General features: G+C 39.9%; 1 protein-coding gene across 7 annotated transcripts in view; it reads right to left on the bottom strand.

Moving 5' to 3' along the window:
* Positions 1-1,446: 1,446 nt before the first annotated feature.
* RREB1 (ras responsive element binding protein 1) overlaps positions 1,447-23,689 on the bottom strand; it is a 59,050-nt gene continuing 36,807 nt past the window's right edge. For 6 of the 7 annotated variants that reach the window (XM_072152528.1, XM_072152532.1, XM_072152533.1 and 3 more), the window contains exons 7-14: positions 23,268-23,431; positions 19,581-19,725; positions 17,400-17,536; positions 14,170-14,359; positions 8,917-11,623; positions 6,358-6,522; positions 4,820-5,524; positions 1,447-4,640 (exon numbers count right to left, since the gene is read on the bottom strand). In XM_072152528.1, the coding sequence (XP_072008629.1) occupies positions 4,177-4,640; positions 4,820-5,524; positions 6,358-6,522; positions 8,917-11,623; positions 14,170-14,359; positions 17,400-17,536; positions 19,581-19,725; positions 23,268-23,431 (4,677 nt within the window). In that variant the 3' untranslated portion in view covers positions 1,447-4,176. The remainder of the gene's footprint in view (positions 4,641-4,819; positions 5,525-6,357; positions 6,523-8,916; positions 11,624-14,169; positions 14,360-17,399; positions 17,537-19,580; positions 19,726-23,267; positions 23,432-23,689) is intronic. The other variant, XM_072152534.1, reaches the window with a different exon arrangement.

The raw sequence follows: 23,689 nt of genomic DNA, 5'->3' as shown, positions 1-23,689 counted from the left end.
ATCTCCCAGTGTCTTTAAAACGCAGAGGCATCTGACACTGTTAGTGTGGCGTTGCCTGGAGCGGCCCCGCATCCTTCTAGGTTCTTCCAGACTCCCATTGCAATGAGAAGAAAGATGCAGGGCACGGGAGTGCTGTCATAGAGAAGTACAACTTTGTTGTGACCACAGTTCTGGGACAAAGAAAGGGAGGAGATAACAAATATAAATTTATTGGGGGCACAATCTGCTAATGCTATGGGGGCTCTGTATCAATTATTTGAACTCTGAACGCTCTATATAAAAATGTTATATGAATTGATCATTTATATTGGAAAGGTATTATATATATACATAATAATAATAATGGAATATGAATGAAAGAATTGATTTGGGTTTGTATTTGTGTGTATTTAGGTGCTTCAAGAACGCAAAAACATCTGGTGAAAGAGTCTTCATGCCGTTCTGACCCAAAATAATGGATCATCAGTGGTAAGTTACTGAATCTCCCTTCTGCCTTTATCTAATCAGTACTGTAGTCGCTGGCCAACTAGATTGTGAAACAGTTTGTATGTGTAGCGTGCAGTTACGTTCTTTAGCGTAGTTACCACTACAGCCACAGTTTACAAATCAAGAGCCCAGGGAAGGAGAAATATATTTTATTTAAATGCCTCTTCTTCAAATCCACACTTCTCGGTTTGTAGCATCAGCTTTCTGTTTAGATCCATAACCCTATTTGTGCCAGGACATCACTGAAGCCTCTGAATGGCTGTAGTAATCACCTGGCATGATAGGGATGCATGTTATACTGGAAACAGAGGAGGTACTACATATTTTTAAATTCCTCTCTTTAAAAAGCATTAAACTTTAAAGAAAATCTACCATCAAAATCATTCATGATAAACCAGGGACACTTTCTCATAGATCCGTCCACTGTGACCATGGTAATCTTCTTATATTTGTTATCCATAGCCTCCTTCCTTCTAAAATCAACTTTTATCATTCTAGTAAAGAGCCCAAAGGCCTCTGGTAGGTGTTTAGAGAGCCCCCCAGTGCTGCAGCTTTACAGGCTGTTACAATGAGCAGACCAAGTCTCCCTGCCCTCTTCCCAACACTTCCTGCTGTTATATTACACAGGCCAAGGGAGGTGCTGTGTAAAAGGGGGGCAGTGTAAAAGCTTGTGAATCTGCAGCACTGAGGGTCTTTGGTAAAGGCACATTAGTATAATTAAAAAAAAAAATTGTAAAAGGAAGCAAACCATGGATAACACATATAACAACATTACCCCAGTAATGCTGCTTGGATATATGAGCAAAGTCCCTTGGTTTATTCAGGCTTGATTTTGATGGTACATTTTTTGGAAAAAAAAAAAGGAGTTGGACAACCCCTTTAACTTTATATTATAGGAAGTATGTTCTCGTGTGTGTCAATGTTGTAGAACTGTACCCAAAAAGTGCGGTCTCCAATATCTTTAATTTTAAATATAACATTTTATTGCTTAGATTGTTTCATACAGAACAGCATTTCATTCTGAATTTGGAAGTACTGTACAGCTGAATAAAAAGGAGGAAAACAAGTACCAAAACAAAAATGATTCTCTGTTCATGTGGCATAGACCAGTCTTGTACATAATGCATAGCAGCAGTTGAAGTTCCCTTTAGAAAAATATGAATTTTGAAATTTCCACCATAGCTTTGATGGGATATAGTCGCTAAAGTTGTTCGTATAGTTAGAGGACAGCAAGAAAAATCGAAATACTGGAATTGTGACTGTTTGGTCGCCCAAGCTAGAACAATATATTATCTTATGCTTTGGGGCTTTTATTGCATTCACAGTCAAGTGCTTATTGTAGAAAATTCATGACCTCAACTTTAAATATAGGGAGCACTTAATCTGAAACCTAGAAATGACAAAAAAAAAAAATCATAGAAATCAATCTGCAAAGCCCTGAGAGGAAATAAAGAGATAGAAAAGAACAAAATTATCTGAACATGCAAACTAAATATCTACGATTCACCCAGAGTTCAATCATGGCATATACTTCACAGTTTAATATCCAAAAGACACAATAAGAAATTGGGAACATCTCATATTAAACTCATTTATGATATATTTGTATTTAGAACAAAAAAAATATGATAAAGACCTTATCTATCAGGGTATACGTACATTAAATAAAGCTTTCATTCCATTTTCATTATTGCTAACCAATGTCCCACTGTTTTGTTGGGCTTATCTTTTGATACATCACTTTACAGTAAAACATGTAACATCAAAGGTCTGGAGACATACAACTTAAAAGAAAATCACTAAAATACAGGTTTGTCCTTTACTGGATTTGAATTAATAAGAAACATTTTGTAAGTGTAAAATGTTGAGAAAAAAAAACTTAAGGAATTATGGGTTGTGATTGACCACTCTCCAGTCATGTGTGTCTATAGATCTGCTCATCCCATAAAGAAATATATTAGTTTCAATATAACGTCATTGTTTTTAGAAAGGCTTTGCTTTAGCTGCTGCTCTGTTACATTGGTCATTCAGTTGATTGTCAGGCATTGCACAGATACTGTGACAGTGTATACTGAATGATCCCTCTCGGATTTGACCTCCACATAGAGTTTGAAGTTTAGACCAAATTTTGAGTTACAATGTGGAGCTGCCCCCTGTAGACCAATCACATTTCCAACATTTGACAAGTCTATCCAAATAATTTTATAAAATTGTTTGAAATGTTTAAGTTCAAAGGTCAAATATTTCTCTGTGGAGGTAATCCCCCATCCACCATGTAATGTTGTAGTAACCAGAAGAGGACCTCTCCATGACATAAAAAAATAATTGATATATGTGTAGGATTGGTGTGAAGGCAGGCATATAGCCCTAAATAACACAAACTTTGTCTACAGGTCTTCATTTTTAAAGTCCAAGAGGTCACAATAAACCGAGGGGACAAATTGCACAGTTACAGTAGAGTACTTAACATATATATATATAATAAACATCCCATTCATAATTGTATCGTAAATGTGTAGACATATATGCAAGATATACATATACACACACACACACATACTACATACCCAACATGCACACATACATACATATACCATTTATAAACAGGCTTCTCTTCAAGCGCCATAGTACAAATTCTAATCTAGTTCCTCCTTTCTCGCTTTCTTTTCACCAGTAGTACAATCCTGCCTAAAAACAAAAAGGTCAAAACTTGAAGGTAAGGCATCTTATATTGGAAGACAGCACAATCCACCTCTGTCCTCTGCCAACCTCAATGGCAGGATACACGAAAGTCTGCATTAACCTTATTGCGCACAAGCCTGTTTTCACTGAGAACAGGGTTGGAATGGTGCAATGCATGAGAACTGCCGAAGGCTAGCATTGGAAAAAGCAAAAAAAAAAAAAAAAGTTTATATTTATACATATTTATTAATACCAGGACTGAAAAGTTACTTGGTAATTTTTGAAGGCAAATATTGCCAAAACTGTTCTGCAAAATGCAGAGGCTAGTAAGCAGAATTCAAGCAAACAGAATCGAGACGTCGGTGGGAAGTTGGTTCCATTGGTGGTAATGTTTCTGCTGAATCCTCTGTGTGTGTTTATCTGAGGTAGAACAACTACTCAATAATAACACCATACAGATAAGTTATGTGCAGGATCAGGTTGTGAAGTTCAGAACTGCTACTTTTTTCCTGGCTAATGACGACAGCCATAGGTTTTGTGAATAGACTCATTGGGCACTTGTAAAATGCACCAAGAGCCACAGCAAATTCAATGCTCAGAAATGTTGAAAACTAGTAGAGGTCTAGTAGAAACCTTTCTGTGTGTCCATTGACATTCCAGTTATTGGCTGTAGTAATGTATTACGTTCTCCACAACCAGAGAAGTCCACCTCTGGAAAGACAGTGATTGATGTACACACAGAATTATGTAATGCTTCAATGGGAAACGTTCTCTTTCATTATCCATCCAAAGTTATATCCTCTGCTATGTACAAAACTGAATATTGAAAAAGTGTAATATCAAAACACGTAATAAAGTAGTAAGGCACTCAATATCCATAGAAAGTTATTGTATTATGGCACATGGTATGGCCTGCCATAAGCCACTGTAGAAAATTTCTTTGAAAACATCAAGTGAAAGTTTTTAGTCTGTCTGAGCAAAAACGTAAGGGCACCTCCTATTGTTGGCTCATTTAGGCCCTCCAATAGGCAGGGATCCCTCTGAGGTTACAGGATTCATAGTAGCTTTCCCAGACTCCTTGTTACTATCCACCACATTTTTGGAGTCAGCGGTCTTATGGCTGTCTGGATCTTTCATGCCACCCTTTGAGGTGTCTCTTACTGGTGCATCTTTACTGTCTTGAGATGATTCCTCAGCATCCACATCAGAGGAATGGCTTTTCTTGCTTCTAGTTGTAGCATGGCTGTTAAGAACTGGTGGGTCACCTTCATTTTCAGATATGTGGTGTGTACTGCTCTGTAAGGACTCTGCGTCACTTTCTTCATCCCCCCGAAGCAGACGTTCCTCCTTGTTGATCTCCTTCCCTTGGCTTTTAGTATCTCGAATTTTCTGGTGGATTCGCTGATGACGCACCAGGCTGTGCTTCAGAGTAAATGTGCGCTCACATGTCTGGCATTTATATGGTCGCTCACCTAAGAAAAAAATAAAAATAAGCATCTATTAAAAGGGTCACCTACAAACAACAAAGAAAATTAACTTAATTACCACAAATTTCCACTTCAGAGGTGGAGTGGAGTAACAAGCAACTGTCTAGGCATATAGTTACAGGGCTGGCTCAGTAAATTCTTTACTCAGAGAAAGCCAAACTTACCTGTGTGGGATCTCATGTGTCTTGTGAGATCCTGAAGGGACCAGAAACGTTTACTGCAGACTGTGCAGATCTTCTTCCGTTTGTCTGCCTTTGTCCCCTTTGTCTCAGACTTGGAGTCCTTGTCATCATCACTTTTATCTAATGACTTATCCGCTTTCTCTTCAGAGTTTTCTTCACTCTCGGTTTGCTTCTGTCCCAATGGTTCATCCACCACCGTAGATTTAGAAACTTTTAAGTCAACAGGTAGCTCTTCATCTTGACCTTCCTCTTCATCAGGAGATGCAAAATTGGAACTGCAGGTGGGAGCTGATAAGTCATTGGTTTCATATTCCACCATAGATTTCTCTTGTCCCTTGCTTGCACATGAGTGTGCCCTCTTATGTCTGCCCAAAGTGGCAGCAAACTTAAAGTTCTTCCCACAGACATCACATGAGTTGTTGGTGGCCTGCTCACTGGCTGACAGCTTGAACTCGATAAGCTTATTTGCAAAATTCAGATCAAGGCTTTTGTTGCTCACAACATCATCGTCTTGCTGCTCCTCTTCATCCTGCTTACTTTCCTCTATGTCTACAGTCAGACTCTCGTCTTTGTTGGATGCCTGTGGGATGTTTGTCTGTACAGTGTCCTCTGCTTTCTCTCTTTCTCCAGAAGTCAGGTCTAGAACATCAACTTCTGCAGCCGATAAGTCTCCATCAGACTGACTGTCTATAAAGAAATATTGGCAATAGTTTAGTAAGTTGTTCTCCATCAAATACCTGTATAACAAAGCCAATATTATTAACCTGCTCAGCCAATGGCCCCATTGTGTGATTATGGCAGCGCTATACTAGTACCAATATTACCTTCCATACTCAAGTTATTATAATACCAAGGACACAAAACTTGCAGAATGCTACATAACTACTTTTCGTTTTGATTGTGGGCTGTAGCATATTTGCATTCAGTGATGGATCCATTAAAACTGTAATGGTAGCATGAATTTGTAGACTGCACTATAATCATTTTGGAAGATACATACTTTTTCCACATAAGACTATGGATGGTGCCTAATGTAAACATTACACCTTCCTCCATGCAAAACACCAGGATAACTTGTGTTCATAGGAATCATGCTGGGAGATGTTGTGTCAGCAGTAACTTACACACAGCAGAGTTCTGAATGCACTTCTGGACTTAAATGGTATTATAAGTACACATAAATACTTAATAAAAGCTTTACTAATCTTTTTTTTTTATATATATCTATAGCTCCCTCTTCATAAACACAGCTACTAAATGTATTACATCAACAAAATGCCTATTCATTTGCACAAAAATTAAGTGATACATTCTGGTCAAACATAGGCACTACACTTCAAGGATACATTTGGATAATAAAGTCTGTAAACATATTAGCTTATACATTGGGAGTACTTCCCCTATATCCTAGTCATTACGCCAAAATACAATGTGAACAGAGGCTAAAATCGGCCACTGATACTATACAGATGTGACCCATAGCTACTCATTTAGTATAACAAATAAGCTAAATGTGCTACCTGTGCTATCATGGGATCCAACATCACTTTCTTTAGACTGGGCCAAAAGACCGTTTCTTCTTAAGGAGAGGTTGGCAACTCCATGTTTGCGTAAAAGATGGCGCTCACAGTTAGATTTAGTAGAAAAGAAGGCATCGCACTGTGCACACGGATAGGGCTTCTGACCTGAAGCAGGAAAAAAAATGTATTTATCCCACTTGCTACAGTGAACACAAGTGCCAAATTTTAGGTCATTATGTAGAAAGAATGTATATGCAGCTCTGGAAATAGTGCGGTAATATGCAGTAAAAGCTCAGGGCATTGGAGTCAGGAGTGATGTGGGCTGAAGCAACAGAGGAGGGAGAGGGGAGGGCAGAAATATCCTTTAGAACAAGAGATCCTCTCTAGGCTGGATACAAAAGCGGCATTATGAGCACCCACTCTGCTTTAATCTGCCTCAAGTTGCTCGTTTTGCTGCTAATTAACGGCTAAATCTGCATTAGGAGATTGCATGGAGCAATCCTTACTACCAGGCTGTCATGTGACCACGCTGTCTAATTACATGGATATCCATGCCATTCCTTCCTCACTGGGGAGGAGGGAATTCTGTGGACCAAATGACAATGTGCAATCGTCAGCAGTTTCCTGCCTCCTAATGACACATATGGAAAGCAACCATGTAAGACAATTATGCTGCAGAGTAATACTATCTAATACATTAGATTGTACATACAACGACTTATCTATCAAGTGCTGACAATATCATGTATGAGGGGTAGTCCAAAAAAGTCAGAGCAAGGAGCAGCAAATCTTCTGTTATAAAATAAAAGAATCTACTCTCTAATGCAGACACATTGGGGATCATTAATCCTGTTGTAATATGAAGATCAAGTTATATAGAACAGAGATAAAGCTACATGCTATAGTGCTCACATAAAAGATCACCTTAAAAACGCTTTCACAGCACAGTACATTTTAGATGGGGCATAATAGGTTTTTAGCTTTAGACAATTTGTCTTTGTTGAATTGGCTCCAGAAATTAAGCAGATCAGATGGTGCCCTGATGCTAGGAGCCACCGTGATGACCATCTGTAATCTGTAGTCTTCAAATTCCCTACAGCCCCACCAAGCGAAACACAAGTTTCATTAAATCGGTAGTCTGTACATTTAATGCACAGATATAATAGATGTTCTTGTGCCCAAGACCTTTGTTATAGCTCCTTTTCTGAATAAGGACCATCTCTGAAGAAGAATTCATTAGGCAACTGCTATAAATGGTATCACAAAATACAATGCAAGGTAGAGATCCCAGGCAACTACTTATCCACGATTCTCATCTTATGGCTGACTATGGCTAGCAAAGTGAAAACCAAGCACAGACCTTCCAATGTCATTCTGTATTGCAACATTTAAACCAGTGATGGCGTCATAACATTTGCTGCTAGGTTCCACAAAAGGTAACAGTTGATGACAGGGGGTCACAACAGCAAGACAACCTAAGATCCCCTATAAAAGTGGTGGCGAACCTATGGCACTGGTGCCATCTCTGTGGGCACACAGGCTGTCTCCTAGGCACAGAGTTTGCCAGACATGGCATCTTCCTGCAGTCTCAGGTAGTCCAAGTAGTGCCCTGCTATTGTAAAGTGACCCATCCTGTGCTGCTTGGTCCGGTCCAAAGAGTGAAAAGGTGTCGGATTGGAGCTCAAAGATTCGGGTAGCAATAAGTTTGTTACTGCCTAAATTGCTGTGTTGGCACTTTGGGAAAAGCTAGTGGTTTTTGAGTCTCACTTTGGGCACTCGATCTCTAAAAGGTTCACCATCACTGCCCTATAATATCTAAGGTACTATGGTATTCAGGCATCCCTGGGTTACATACATGATAGTTTCTTTAGGTTTGTACTTAAAGGAAATCTATAATTTGTTTTCATGCATTATGAACCAAACATACCTTGAGAATGCTGCAGCTACAATGATGCAGAATCATATTGTGCTTAAGCCCTGAACTGAGTTATTTTGCTGAAAAAACAATAATAAAATTATGATAATGAGGCTCTCGTGCTTCTCTGGCTGCCCGGGCGCTCTCCTCACCCTAATTATGCACTGCTCTAGCCTTGTCCTGAACAGCATAAGCCAAGAATATGTCATCACTGTTGTTTCTGACAAGCATTAGAAATCAATCGCTGCACCATCCCCCAGCTGCAGTGTACAAGTCATCCATCTTAGGTTGATCAGTTCAGGCAGCTCCTGTGTATGTGGAAGTAATGTGTTTATGAACGGCACCAGCTTTCCCAAGGTCCTGAATTTTATAATAGTTTTTTGAGCAAAACTACTCAGGGATTAAACAAGATATGTTTCTGCATCTGTGTTGCTACAGCATGAACATTTGGTTCACAATGCATAAAAATAAATGGTAGATTTCCTTTAAGTTAAATTTGTATAAAAAAAATAAATAAATTCAATTTTCTAAATTTTGTGCTGTCATGGGAATGAGGATTATGAATAAAACTATTATATAAATTGTTACATTATTCACTACAATACTAGAAAAGCTTGAAATAAATCTAATCTAGCCTGTCTTACCTGTGTGAGTCAGCATGTGTCTCTGTAAGGAGCTCGCCCAGGGAAACACACGAGGACAGTAAGGACAAGTGATCTTCTGTAAGGAATTGGAGTAAGAATTTCTTTTTGCTTTTTTATCTTCACCGCTATCTCTGTCATCATCACTAGTACCATTTTTATCTACAGCCTCTTTAAGATGTTCTGTTGACTGTAGATAAGGGCTGAACTTATTAGTGTCCGTTGTAGCCAACATCTTCTCAACACTTGCAAACTCGCCACTTGACTCAAGGTCTACACCTATTGGTACTTTAGGCTTATTTTTCGTTCCCTTCTTTCTACCCCTTTTCTTTGCTCCCACAACTAAAGCAGCAGGATTTGAGGGGTCAGATGAGCCTGTCAAGCTTGCAACATTACTGGTTGGATCATTGGGATTGGGTTCCTTATTTTGGATTATTTTGGGGTTGGAAGCGCCAAGTTTCTCAGTGGTTGATGGATTGTTGGCCGCAACTTGAAGAATTGGTGTTTTCATGTCAGTTTTGAGCAATGCTGAAGCGGATGATACTGAAGAAATGATCTGTGCAATGGAAGCTAGGGGCGGCAATTCTTTAGTGACTGGTGGCTTTGGCAAGAGTGGAGGTGGTTTAGGCCTCAAGGGGCGAAGAATAGTTGCACTTCCGAGGACAGCAGGAGAAATAATTGGGACAGTCAAGTGTACAGGGCTTTTCATTTGTTTGGAATGTGTGATAGCTGCAGCTTTTTCTAGGAGCTCATTGGCACTTATAGGAAGTGGGTATGGCTGACAACTAAACATTTGACTGACAGGGCCACTTATTTGCTCTTGAGTGTTTGCTTGAATTTGTGGGTTATCTTTGTCCTGCTTTACATTTTTAGGAATAGAGAGATCAATTGGTTCCATGGATGAATCAATTGAAGCAAGAGAGGTGTAGACAGGCTCCTCCTTTACAGGAAGCACACATGGGTTTTTGTTCTTTTGAGAAAAGTCCAAGGGTTCATCAAGGTCAACAGGAAAGTTGGAAACAGGTTCAAGTTTTAGTGGAAAAGAAGAAACACTCCCATGAAAAAAGCCATTGTGTGGTTCTAGATACGATGTTGCAGGTTTACGTTCGAGGTAAGTGCCGTCCTCCAATGGTGGTGTGTCTGATCTATTTTGCTCTGGACTGCAGGAACCAAACAAAATGTGATTCTCAATTTCTTTTTCTTGAATATGCTGGTGTTGCTTGAGTATATGGAGAATGCAGTTCCTTTTGGCAGAAAAGGCAGTTCCACACTCTTTGCATTCAAAAAGTTTCTTTTTCTGAAAGTTGCTGTGGCTTCTCATGTGTATATGAAGAGCACGATAACTTTTTAGATCTTCCCCGCAGCATTTACAAACTGTGTCTGGGGCACAGAGAGCATCCACCATTTCAGATGTATTTGTGGATACATAGTCAATGTTCTTTTCTATATCCTTCCTGGTGACCTTTAGATGCTTCTTACGTAGGTGTCTCTCACAGTTGGCTTTGACAGTGAAAGGGTACTGGCATATTTTACATATGTATGGTCTTTCACCACTGTGTGTTCGCAGGTGCCGTATTAATGCCGCTTTGTCAGCTGCAATATAATCACATATGTTACATTGATAAGGAGATATTCCCAAATGAGTGCGTATGTGAGCCCGCAAAACACCAGAGTATGTAAACACCTGATCACAAAAGCGGCAAGGATAAAACACTTTTTTAGCTTGGGTTGTTTTCTTGTTGTTTGATCCAGAAATAATTGATTTCAAATCTCCTTCAGCCACTTCTTGTTTGATCTTTGCCTCCAAGTCTAAAGGCATGAAGGCTTCTATAATACTGTCCTGTTCTAGCTGTGTCTTTAGATCTCGCGGTTTTAATAATTCAGGGTTTGGTAGTTGGGGGTTCTGATTAGATGTGCTACAGTTGGCTCCAGACCTGGATTGTAAGTAAATGGCGCTTGTGGCAGATTCCACACTGTTCTTTATTGTCCTTAAAGTTGGAGGAGGAAGGCTGGGGCTGATGCAGCCTGGAGATGCCTGCTGGTTGGTAGGAAGAGGTGGTGGGGTGGACGCAGCAACAACTGTACGAGGTGTCACTGGTGGCTTTGGCTTCAATGGCGGCATATGTTTAATTATGGCGGGTGATGTTTTAGACAACGGAGGAAGACTTATCTGAGATGGTGCTGAAGTAGCCATCTTTAATATCTGCTGAATATCAGCCAGCTCTCCGGAGATTGGTTTAACCACAATGCTATTGTCTGGTTGTACAGTAAAGCCTTTTTGAAAAGGCTGCAAAGAAAGCAATTTCAGATTTTCTTTTGCTGAAGGGAGGACTGAGAAGGGCCCACCAACAGTAGATGCTTCAAGTGGAGACAACTTCAGCATTGTTGTTTTGCCACCAAGCTCGTGAGGTAGGTTGCTTTTCATAGCTTCTATGTGTATGGTTTGGAAACAGTCTGATGAATTATCCTCCTGACTGACAGGCTTGATGTCTTTGGTGTACTGCAGGCCTAAGGCTGCCATAAAAGCTTTCTTTTCTTGATCCTCCCCAGCCAATTTTTCAGTTTTGTGCAGATTGTTAACCTGGCCCTCCTTATGGGTTTCCAAGTGTAGTTTCAGAGCGGATGGCATTGGAAACGCTTTGTTGCAGATTTCACATATAAAACTATGCAATTCACTGATGCATCTTCGTAAGTTAGTTTCACACCAAACCTAATGCGATAAAAGGGAGAACAAGAAAAAGAATATTTCTCTTGTAAATATGTGAATTAGCATGGCATTAATGCATGACAAAACCTTTACCATATCCCAGTTTTAGCTGATAAAAATGAAAACTGACCAGTTAATTATATTTGACTAGGAGAACAATGAAACCATAAATAATCCAATAATGTTTGTACCAGTATGATGCTTCTAGTGCATTTTAAATACTTCAATATATTATATCATCCACATTTACAGGGACCTTGCCATATTCTGGGTATGGATGGGTTAACATCTATCTGGGTCTAAGGGCAGACCACTATTTTTTTTCCTCCACATGCCATTTAAAGCCTTGTGAACTGCGGATTAGAATGATAAGCCCTTTACTGCTATAGAAACCCAAAGAGCATTGCATGTCTTGCTGTGATACGCTACATCCAGCCTATTGCACAAAACAAACAGCTGACCATCTTCCTTTTGTACGTCTATCGCAGCTTAGTGCAAGATGCCTTGAAAGACTGCCCCGGCAAACCCCCATTTTCCAAGGGCTTATGTTTTGCCATAATGTTCTAGCAATTAGTAATAATTACTTGGGAGTATAATTGGCTGAGGCCAAAAAAATCTGGATAGAACTTGGCAACTATGTTATAATACCTATGACAGCTGGCTTATTTCATTCATTATAGTCTGCTATTTTACTAGTTAAATAATTAGACTTAAAATCGACTAAAAATTTTTACATTTTTTGCAATCGCAAATAACATATGTGGAACATGGTCATCACATGGTTACAAATATTACCATATTACAAAGAAAAGTATCTAAACCTGTCAGAGGCAGATGTAAATTATTTTCAGAGACAACAAAGTGCTCTCTTATTTATGAATAAATGGGTTGTGTACACTCACCGGCCACTTTATTAGGTACACCTGTCCAACTGCTCGTTAACACTTAATTTCTAATCAGCCAAATCACATGGCGGCAACTCAGTGCATTTAGGCATGTAGACATGGTCAAGACAATCTCCTGCAGTTCAAACCGAGCATCAGTATGGGGAAGAAAGGGGATTTGGTGCCTTTGAACGTGGCATGGTTGTTGGTGCCAGAAGGGCTGGTCTGAGTATTTCAGAAACTGCTGATCTACTGGGATTTTCACGCACAACCATCTCTAGGGTTTACAGAGAATGGTCCGAAAAAGAAAAAACATCCAGTGAGCGGCAGTTCTGTGGGCGGAAATGCCTTGTTGATGCCAGAGGTCAGAAGAGAATAGGCAGACTGGTTCGAGCTGATAGAAAGGCAACAGTGACTCAAATCGCCACCTGTTACAACCAAGGTAGGCAGAAGAACATCTCTGAACGCACAGTACTTCGAACTTTGAGGCAGATGGGCTACAGCAGCAGAAGACCACACTGAGTGCCATTCCTTTCAGCTAAGCACAGGAAACTGAGGCTACAATTTGCACAAGCTCATCGAAATTGGACAGTAGAAGATTGGAAAAACGCTGCCTGGTCTGATTTCTCGATTTCTGCTGCGACATTTGGATGGTAGGGTCAGAATTTGGCGTCAACAACATGAAAGCATGGATCCATCCCGCCTTGTATCAACAGTTCAGGCTGGTGGTGGTGGTGTCATGGTGTGGGGAATATTTTCTTGGCGCTCTTTGGGCCCCTTGGTACCAATTGAGCATCATTGCAATGCCACAGCCTACCTGAGTATTGTTGCTGACCATGCCCATCCCTTTATGACCACAATGTACCCAACATCTGATGGCTACTTTCAGCAGGATATTGCGCCATGTCATAAAGCTGGAATCATCTCAGACTGGTTTCTTGAACATGACAATGAGTTCACTGTACTCAAATGGCCTCCACAGTCACCAGATCTCAATCCAATAGAGCATCTTTGGGATGTGGTGGAACGGGAGATTCGCATCATGGATGTGCAGCCGACAAATCTGCGGCAACTGTATCATGCCATCATGTCAATATGGACCAAAATCTCTGAGGAATGCTTCCAGCACCTTGTTGAATCTATGCCACGAAGAATTGAGGCAATTCTGAAGGCAAAAGGGGGTCCAACCCGTTACTAGCATGGTGTACCTAATAAAGTGGCCGGTGAGTGTATAGTCATGTGGTATGGTGGGTGACAAGGGTACCAGCAATATGCCACTCTCCTTTGACCATTTAGATCTAGGGATAGGTCAGTGAAATACAAAGAAGGATCCAACATGTTAAAGGTCTTTATATTCCAAGAGCAGGACAGTTTTGTAGTATTAACCCCTTAAATAGTGCTTCCAAAATGGTAAACTGTGAGCTAATTTTTTTTACAGTATTTTTTCCGGATTATAAGGCGCACCTGATAATAAGGATGAATGACCAGATGGTGGCATACCTGTGCACAGTTCAAGGCAGCTGTTGTATGCAAGTACAGTTCATATACAAGGCGCACTGGACTTTAAGGCGCACCTTTGATTTCTGAGAAAATCAAAGCATTTTTTGTGCGCCCTATAGTCCGAAAAATATGGTAAATAAAAGGAAAAGAATATTTTTCTTTTACCTGAGAAATGATAGGGAACTTCTTGCAAGAAAAATCAGTAAAGCCCAAGTCATTAAATCCAGCTGGAATGGAAGGGTTGTTTTGAATGAATGGCTTTCCAGACTGGTCTCTTGGGAGCAGCTTGTGGATTACAGCATTGTGTCGTAGCAGACCCCGGTGTGTGCGAAATGAAATGCAGCAAATATCACACCTAGAAAAAATAAATAAATAAAAAAAGCTTAGGCCAGCTAAAAATGTTTATACAATTACCAGTACATGATGGAGTCACAACTAACTGAAATATAAAGGTTTGGATTTTGTAGATAAACATACATTCCTTAAAATTCTCAAAAAGTTATATAAAAGCAAACATTTCTGAAATAATTGCTTAAAGGACATCTACCACCTGGATGAAGGATTGTAAACCAAGCACACGTTCATACTGGTGTGTGCCCCCTCTGACAGGATCTGCTCTTCTTTTAGCTTCTTATGCCGTGGTTTAATAAATACAATTATGCAAATGAGCCTGAGGGGCTCCAGACTCCACAGGTGTTAATGTAGCCTGGAGCCCCTCGGGCTCATTTAAATAATTTACAAGGCCGTTTTCTTAAAAACAAGGGCATAGGAAGCTTAAAGAAGATCGGATCCTGTCAGAGGGAGCACACGCCAGGATATCAGTGTGCTTGGTTTACAATACTTCATCCTTTAAAGAATAAAAACCATAATAATCAAGCAAATTATCAGGAACTAACAAAGGTCAAACAGTGATATTTTTTATACAAAGAGCTGTCACAAGGTCGATATATTGGTCAAAGTATGTAACTATATATATGCATTATGATCTGGTATGTTTCATATAACTTCTGACCTATTGAGAAGTACACTATTGATGTAAGGTATGTGTATATACAGTACAAAGCATCACAAAGCAGAACTTAAAATTTACAGTGTAAATACCCTCAAACTCCTGTCAGTATCTTTACATTAAAATATCCCAGGCAGCTAAGCTGATCAAAGCCCGGTAAACAGAAAGGACTTTATCACCATCCTTGGTACTTCTAATTTTGCATTAACTCTCCTCTGTCATCACTTATCCCATCCCCCTAGACCAAGAGCAGCATGATTGTTGGCGTTCACCGTCTCACAAGGGTGCCACAAAAGGAAAACAAATCCCTGCCATACCTAGAGGGTTGTAATAAAAACCTCTCCGGCCAGCACTCAACACCTGTTGATGTGTCTTCAAACTCAGAAAGGCAAACTGAAAGCCAGCAGGAAAAGATATCACCCAGGAACATTTAGAGTTGTCCCTTCCATATACATGCTTAATAAGAAGGCATTCATTTTCAACTAGCCTCCTGTATACTGCCTTTAAGCTGCTCTTTAAGGACAAGGCAGGTCACTGCAAATCCACTCTGTGTCCTAGGGACAGCAACAGCTTCAGCATCTAAGACTGCCATGAGATTGCCTACTCCTTACTATTCTTTACAATGAAATTTTAATTTGATAAAAAGAAACTAAAAGTCTATAATAAGTTGTGACCAACAGTGTGTATAGCAGCAAACTGAGGGAGCGGTGGATAAGAGCCCTACAATCATATGCCTTATACCAAATATAACTACTAATATAATCCAACTGTCTTGCATTTCAATAAAAGGCAGTGTGATAATACATGCACACTTTTATCCTGTGACGATAATAACTTACTGTTCTGATTTTGTTTTATTAGCCCAAATTGTCCCTACAAGCCTTGGTTGCATGCCAGGGTATATTACTGCTTAACATTAGGGTACAACATGATGTGGGCGCCGAGTATAGTATACGTGTGCCGCACTGCCCACTGGGAGGGAAACATCTGTGTTCTGTTGAGGATTACCAGTCAATTAATGGTTTAATTAGGTTACGGCACAGACAACAATCCCCAGGCTCCGCAGTTTAGCACCTATTTATCTCTTTTGTATGGCAATGATAATGCTCCATAGACCAAAGGGTTATTTCATTAGTAACATGTTCACTGCTATACCCAGGGGAATGTATCACAGATCACAAGGTGCAGAGGGAGAAGCTATGGACAACGTTTCAGTAGCTAGCAATGCATAGATGATGGAATATTCTGTTCTAGTTTCACCCCTGCATCCTATTTTTTTTTCCTCTCACGAGCTGAAATGGGAGACATCTCCCCTGTCTCTGAGAACTGACATCAAACAGCTGCACTGGCTTCAGCTGCTAGAAGCAACACTCTCACACTGGGCCGAATGTGAATGGAGGCTAAAAGGCAGGACATGTAGCTCTAATACCCTCTCCACATGCTTCTCTACCCTGCCTGTGTTTTACATTAGCAGCAGATCAGTAACAAGGCAGAATAGCCAGCCCCCCCCCCACACACACACACACTTCTTAAAGATAAAACAATAATAAAAGTGGTACAGTAACATTGGACAGTATTATCTTGCATCTCTGTAAAATACACTTAAGAATTGCTTTTCAGATGAGGCCTCGAAACAATAGTTGGTAGGAGTCACTTCATGTGAAAGACTCTTCTGTCATTTTCCAGTGTAAAATTACACATGCACGCAGCAGTCATCCAAACATGCATGCACACACCTCCCTCTACACCAAGGTCTGAAACCATATCATTAGGGCTTCCTATTTTAAGGTTGCTGGTTATAGATTGGGCAGGTTGCCACTCACATTCCAGACAGACACAGTGTAGCTGTTTTGGTCTGACCCACACATAGGGATCACACACAGCTCCAGCGCAGGCCACACAACCAAAGCACACTAACATAGTAAAAATAAACTCCACATCTAAATCCTTAGAACATCTCTACTATAATGCAAAATAGTGATGACTAGGTATAAATCACTTCCTTCTCTGTAGAATGAATAACAAATGAAGTCACATGACAAGAAATCATCACGTTATATCTTATATTGCGAGTCAAGCAGATGAGTGACCTGCACTTTAAGCCAAGCTATTATCACATTACAAATACCCAAATAGAAGGGTACAAAATGTGTAGAATAAGTCATCACACAATATGATGCAATACATGTGAATAGATCCCAGAGAGCAGACAAAGCTACAATTCTGAACTGCCTCCTTTCACCTTGCAGTGGGCCGCATGAACCAGGGACAACCTATGCTTAATCATAGGTCATTATAGAAGGAATCGCACCATTTGGATTTCTTCATTCTTATATATTGTTTATTATGTTTCTAAGTGGACACATTTCCATGAAAGCTTCCTTACTTTAGTGAGGCTTCGGGGTGGGCCTCCATATGAGTATCCAAACTTGACTTGCAGGCAAATTCTTTAAAGCACAAGGGGCAGGGAATGACATCCTCAGTCTTTTTTACTTGCTCAATTTGCGGAATTTCTTCAACCACCTTTAGAAATGGAAAAAAAAGAGGTAAGACAAAAGACAATGTACTTATTCATAGGTTTTTCACCGATACTAGAATTTTGAGTGTGATACAACATTTGGAAAAGTATCACAATACTTGATACAATACTTGTCACGGTTTTTAGTAAGCTATAAAAGATTAGTTTTTTGGTTAATGTGGCCATGTGAGGGCTTTTTGTGGGATGAGATGCATTTTTCAGCTATACTATTTTGGACTGGCTAAATCCTATTGATCAAAATTTATCAATTGTTTTTTTCATTGTGCAGGTTCAATAAAGATACATACAGTTTTATTGTACAGGTCGTTACCGATGTGGCAATACCATGTGCAGGGAAATTCACTTTTTCACCATTATATGTAACTTTTATATTTAATGGGGGTAGAGATAAGCGGACTTGATGCCGGAATTGATATTCAGGCGCCCAACATGGATGTATTGTCGGCTGAACAGTTAATTCAGCATATGATAACCCTAGCAACTAGCCATGGTTATGATTGGCCTGTGGAACTCCCCCCAACCAATCATAGCCATGGCTCGTAGCTAAGGGTATTCATTTTCCTTATTGGCTGTATGTCCGACAATCCGGCAATATGTCTGGCTCAGGTGGCCAAATGTGAACATCAAGTCCACTCATTTCTAAACGGGGACATTGAGGCATTTTTATTCTTTTTTTATTCATTTTTTTTTTTATTCATTTTTTTATTTTTTATTTTAAAACCTTCTTTTTTTAATTTGTGTTTTCACTTGATTTATGCATCCTTCTTTCTATTCTTGTACATGAAAACATTAATCGCTGATCACGATATATGCTTAATATATATGTTTACATATACCATGTTGAGACTTTAATGATGTATCTATTTGATATTTGTATTTTAGTACATTTTATGATAATTACTTGTTTGAACTTTGCACTTTGTCTGTATTGGTCAATGATGATCAAATGACCTCCTCCATTTTGTTTATATACCTGTACACAATTCATGGAATATTCAGCTTGAGAAAGACTCACTGTTTGGAGCCGAAACATTGCTCTTTCACATGGAATAAATTCACCAAGGTATTTTTCACCACAATCTATGGTGTGTTGCCTTTTTTTTTTATTTGTCTCTTGTAACCGAAGGACCAGATGCCCGGCCCTCATAGGCGTGCACCCGCTTTTTATTTTGTTTACTCATTGTGTGTTTTGCTAGTGCTGCTTGGATCTTTTCTTACATTTTAGATATAGCCAGACCAAGTACGAAAGACTATGAGTCTGTATCATCACACCCTTTTCCATCTTTGTAGCCCAGACCCTCTGTTACTCAGCCCCCTGCAAGAGACCACTAAGCTTCATCGAGGTCTGGGCCTGAGGACATTAAGAGATTGATATATTACACAGATTGGGGCAGTTCACTGTGACTGAAAGATGAGAGTTTGTCTCATCATCAAGGTTACCTCAAGCACACAGCACAGTGGCAGCACAGAGTCTCCCTGCTTGTGTCTCACTCTCCACTCCTTTACCTGCACTCACACACATCATGTACTTTCCCTCCGATTGGTGGAACAGTGATCACATGCAGTATTGAATGGCAAGAAATCCTGGTATTGAAATGTTTTTTCATTAAAAAATGAAAAGTTACCAATATTTCCATACATTGTGCAACCCTATTTATACATTGTATATATTTTATGTAACAACTACTTTTATACACTGGTATAATCAATGTATATGATGCTACATTTTCTTTAATCTATTTTGCTCTGCACCCACCCTTTGCCATATTGTTGCCATATCAGACATTACTTTATCCCCACAATTGGAATTGGATGAATGTGGTTTCACGTTTCAATGAATCTGAAAAGATAATTATAGGTTGAAAATTTTGTAATCTGAGGCCTCTAACTTGAGGGACCCCTGTACTGATCTGTGGTATACTAGGTCAGTGGTGTTTTTCTGCTCTAAGCTTGAGAGTCTCACAAAGTAACACAAAGTGGGACAACCACCAGCTGTAAAACACACAGCTCCATCTAGGAGACCGATACCTTTTTTGCTGGAGGAGCCTCTTCTTTCTCAGTTTCCTCTTCAGGGATAGATTTTCTTTTAGTAGTCAACCTCCTTCGTTTTTGTGGGGAAGGAGGACTTGCAGTAACTGGAGCATTTGGGTCCTTCTCATGAATCTTCATGTGTCTAAAGAATTATGGAAAAGAAACCAACAGTGTTCATTAGTTGTAACTGGTAAAGCACTTGATTTTCTTAATGATAACATTTCACTGTTTTCGTTTGCCATCATTCTGAAAACATGTGAGCAGATTCCTGCAGGTTGTCACTTTGGTCACTAACCTTAATGTCAGACTGACACTTGAAATGTATAGGGTTTTTGGGTGATACATTCAGCCCCACTTAGCACTGATCAAATAATCTAGTCCTCACCAGCAATGTGTAACAGAGCCTTTAAAAAGGTAGAATTCTCAGAACACAGCATATTGTATGTTATCTCCATTCTGTATATATGATACAGTGTATATTAACAAGAGACAAGGACAGTTTTAATTATGTAATGCAACATATAATCCAATTTCTTTAATAATGTGACAAAACTGTTAAATCGCAGATTAAATTCATCCTCAAAAAAGAAAACCCGGACACGTTTTCAAGGATTGAAGAAAGAAAAGGAAGTGTGCAGGCAGAGCGCCTGGTGAACAGAAAGCAGACATTTCGAGTCAGTTATCTCCCAAGTCAGTCTCCTTATTTGGCATTGCTCTGGTGTTCAGCTCTGTGCTCGCCAAATCCCAGGCGTCCTACACATGACACACTCATGAAGATGAAGGCAACTAGGCCAAAATGTTCAGGGTAAAAGAGAAGCCATACTGGATTGGTCAGACTACTGGACATATTATGGCTCTGATTCATGTTCACACTAATTGATTTAGAATTCACATGTCATGTAACAGAATTGAGGCAGCTGTGAAGAGTTCAAATCAGTAGATTAGACTTTTAAGAAGTAAAATATTATTGCTGTTACTGGCACCCCTCCTGTCACTCCGAACCATTAGAGCAGAATGGACCATATCATTCAGTTATGAATGCCTATTCATAGGAGTACCTGGCACTTGCTATGACTGTGTTTACTGACCAAAACATGACATGACCTCACAAATCTGTAGCTCAAAATTAATTTCTAAACCTGTCCCATATTGTTGGTAGCATGCTGCCCACTACATTATGTATATTTTACAAACAGTTTCTATTACTAAACTAACAGTGTTGGGGGCTGGGGGTGGGGGGTGATTATATGCTCAGAGCTAATGTTTCATCTATACAGTTGAACTTATGATATCTGTATATGTATGCTGTAATATATATACTTTAATAAAGTTACCTGAAAAAAAAACCTAAGAGCTGCTTATTCTGAAATATGGGTTTCTCCAAACAGCTGCTCGTCTTGATCCAAGTAGAAGGTAAAGAGGTAAAATGTAAACCATACTCCACTCAGAGAACGGAGAGTGCACTTATATGTGGTGCAGTCACTAAACATATATTCAGTAAACAGTAAAATGGCGGCAACAGGAAGTTTTCTGTGATTCTAAGAATCTCAAAATCAACTAAAAACTGCGAGTTCAGTCATGATCCTCCCTAGGGCTAACACAGGATTGCAAAACATGTGAGTGATCCACCTCAGACAGGCCCTGGTGTCAGGCATCCAAAAGAATTCTCTCAGCAGCAGAAACGGTACAGTGCAGTTTACAAGGAGAGAGAGCCAAGTAACAGGGCGGAATCATCCTCCTACATACTGCAACCAACTAGAAAGGAGTCAGGCCGTGCAAAGCGCAGGTACCCAGTAATGGTGACCAGGCAACTTTACTCCTTTACTCAACATGCAGCCATACATCCTTTCCATCAGAGTGTTGCCGACAAAGTGGTAGCATATGCAAACATCCACAGCTCAGGAGAAAATAAAACATGGCTTCACCCATAAACAGTCCCCCATCTGTCTGCACCTGAGGTCCACTGGAAAATAAGGAGCTGCAGTGCAGAATAGCACACAGCCTGCAGACAGGTGTGACACAGTTTATGGGAAAATCAAAAAGCCAAGGACCTTTAGAAATGAGGGTGTTTGCATTCCAGCAAATTTGGCAAAACCTAAATAGATTCTAGTCCTTACAAAGAGTAATGGTAACATGATGTTAAATCACACATTAATATCACGTCAATGTTTCGTTTTGTTAACATGTCATTGACCTTGCGTTTTGTAAACACGAATGTTAACGGCAATGTAATACGCCAAAGCTCCTCAGCTGTCTTATTACATTTCAGAACGCAATGTAAACGCCAGGTGTGAAAGCAGCAGTATGAAAAGGATGTGGCACTGGGTGCGATCTGCCCACATGCACATAGGAAGATGCTCACATCACTAATGGAAGAACATTTCTACTGAAGAGACAGCGAGGGGGAGTGAAATAGGATACTTCTCTGTTTGCTAGTCTCAGCCTGTTCGGTATAACAGGTCAGACAAGTTACTTTTTTTCCTGTTTGTTGTGTGAGCTGAGGTGAAGTCCCAGGCAGTACCTTACTATTGTGAAGAGATGCATGACAACCTGGATGATGAGAACATTACTGCCGATCCCAACTAAGCCTCAGGTTCACTTTCCATTGTGTTAACACCTCTGCTGCTGGCTACCAATCAATACATCAGTGTGAAGGATGCATTCAGCTACAGTACCTACCACACAATAAAAATAAAAGCTGGGCTAGGTATAGATGTGTAATGTTAACAAGGCATCCCCTTGGGTACGTTGTATAAACCAAAGCTTGTCATTCCTCCATTACACTGTGCCCAATGTACATTGAGGTGCACGGTCCTCCATTTCATATAGGCAGAAATGTGTGAGGAGGAACCAGGACTCATTTTAGTTGGATATTAATTTTCTTAAGATCCCACATATGACCTGCATAAGATAGCTGCAATAATGACCACACATCTGGTTTAATGCATTCGGAGAAAGAATTAAATAATATATTCACACACAAGCCTGTCTTTCTGTGGATTCATACAAAGTCACACTTCAATTCAGATATAAAGTATGTGAACCTACTGTACAAATTGACAAAAACATGGTAGCGAACCTAATTTTGCATCTGAATGCTAGGCTCATTGTTAGTATTTGGTTGACCACAAACATGGAAGTCATTGCTGCAGGTCTTAGTGATTGATGTTTTTTGCCAATAGGAACATGATGTCCATGTTTGCCATATGTTACAAACAGTTGACAAGGTTGTCAACACATCCATAACATCTTAACTGAGTTCCTATTGCTTCATGTACTGTGGTGCACTGTCAGGGTTTCCTACATTGGATCACTGTACAATGCAATAGTGCATTGTACAAGATTTACTGAAAAAAAACATATAGAGGACACCTTGGTCAGATTGAGTTCTCCTTTTCCACCTTTACTACTCAGTGCCTTTGTTTCAGTGCATCTCGGCCAATGTTCAAATGACAGTGTTCTTTTTGGCACCTAGATAAAAGAAATGCTAGCACACCTCTCTGATGCTTGCTCATTTGAACAGCTACACAGCCAATTACAAAACAGTCAAATGATACTTGCTATTTAAGCCAGCATAGAGGATTACACATCAGAACAGCACAAGAATTTCTCAGGAGCAATTTAAAGGGAAATGCACGACTCATATGGGCTCGAGTAGCGATTCTACTACCAAGTCTCACTTACCTGTGCATGTTCCCATTGGTAGTGAAGGATTGCCCACACATTGAACATTTGTAAGGCCTCTCTCCAGAGTGGACAAGCATGTGGCGGTCAAGAGAGCTGGCAGAGCTCAGGGATTTTCCACAGATGCTACAACTATGATCTGTCCCTCCGGTGTCAGTATTGTGCTGCAAGGGCAACCGACAAAAGGATTATTTTCATGCGTAAAACATACTTTACATTACATAAACTCTTTTATATGCCTCAACCTTGCCTTCATGTAAAGGGATAATATTCAGTAACACATAATTCTACCCAAAAGCAAATGTATCACGCGCACATATGATTTCCAGAGTACCAAGCGAGAGGATATGATATGTTCATGCAGGAGGGAGGTTTCTCTACAGGTATATTATATATCTCTCATCTCATTTTATTCACACATA

Source organism: Engystomops pustulosus, chromosome 5, assembly GCF_040894005.1.
Source record: "Engystomops pustulosus chromosome 5, aEngPut4.maternal, whole genome shotgun sequence".
In the NCBI taxonomy this organism is placed as follows: domain Eukaryota; kingdom Metazoa; phylum Chordata; class Amphibia; order Anura; family Leptodactylidae; genus Engystomops; species Engystomops pustulosus.
The sequence above is the reverse complement of the archived record's forward strand: the minus strand, read 5'-3'. Positions and strand labels throughout refer to the sequence as shown.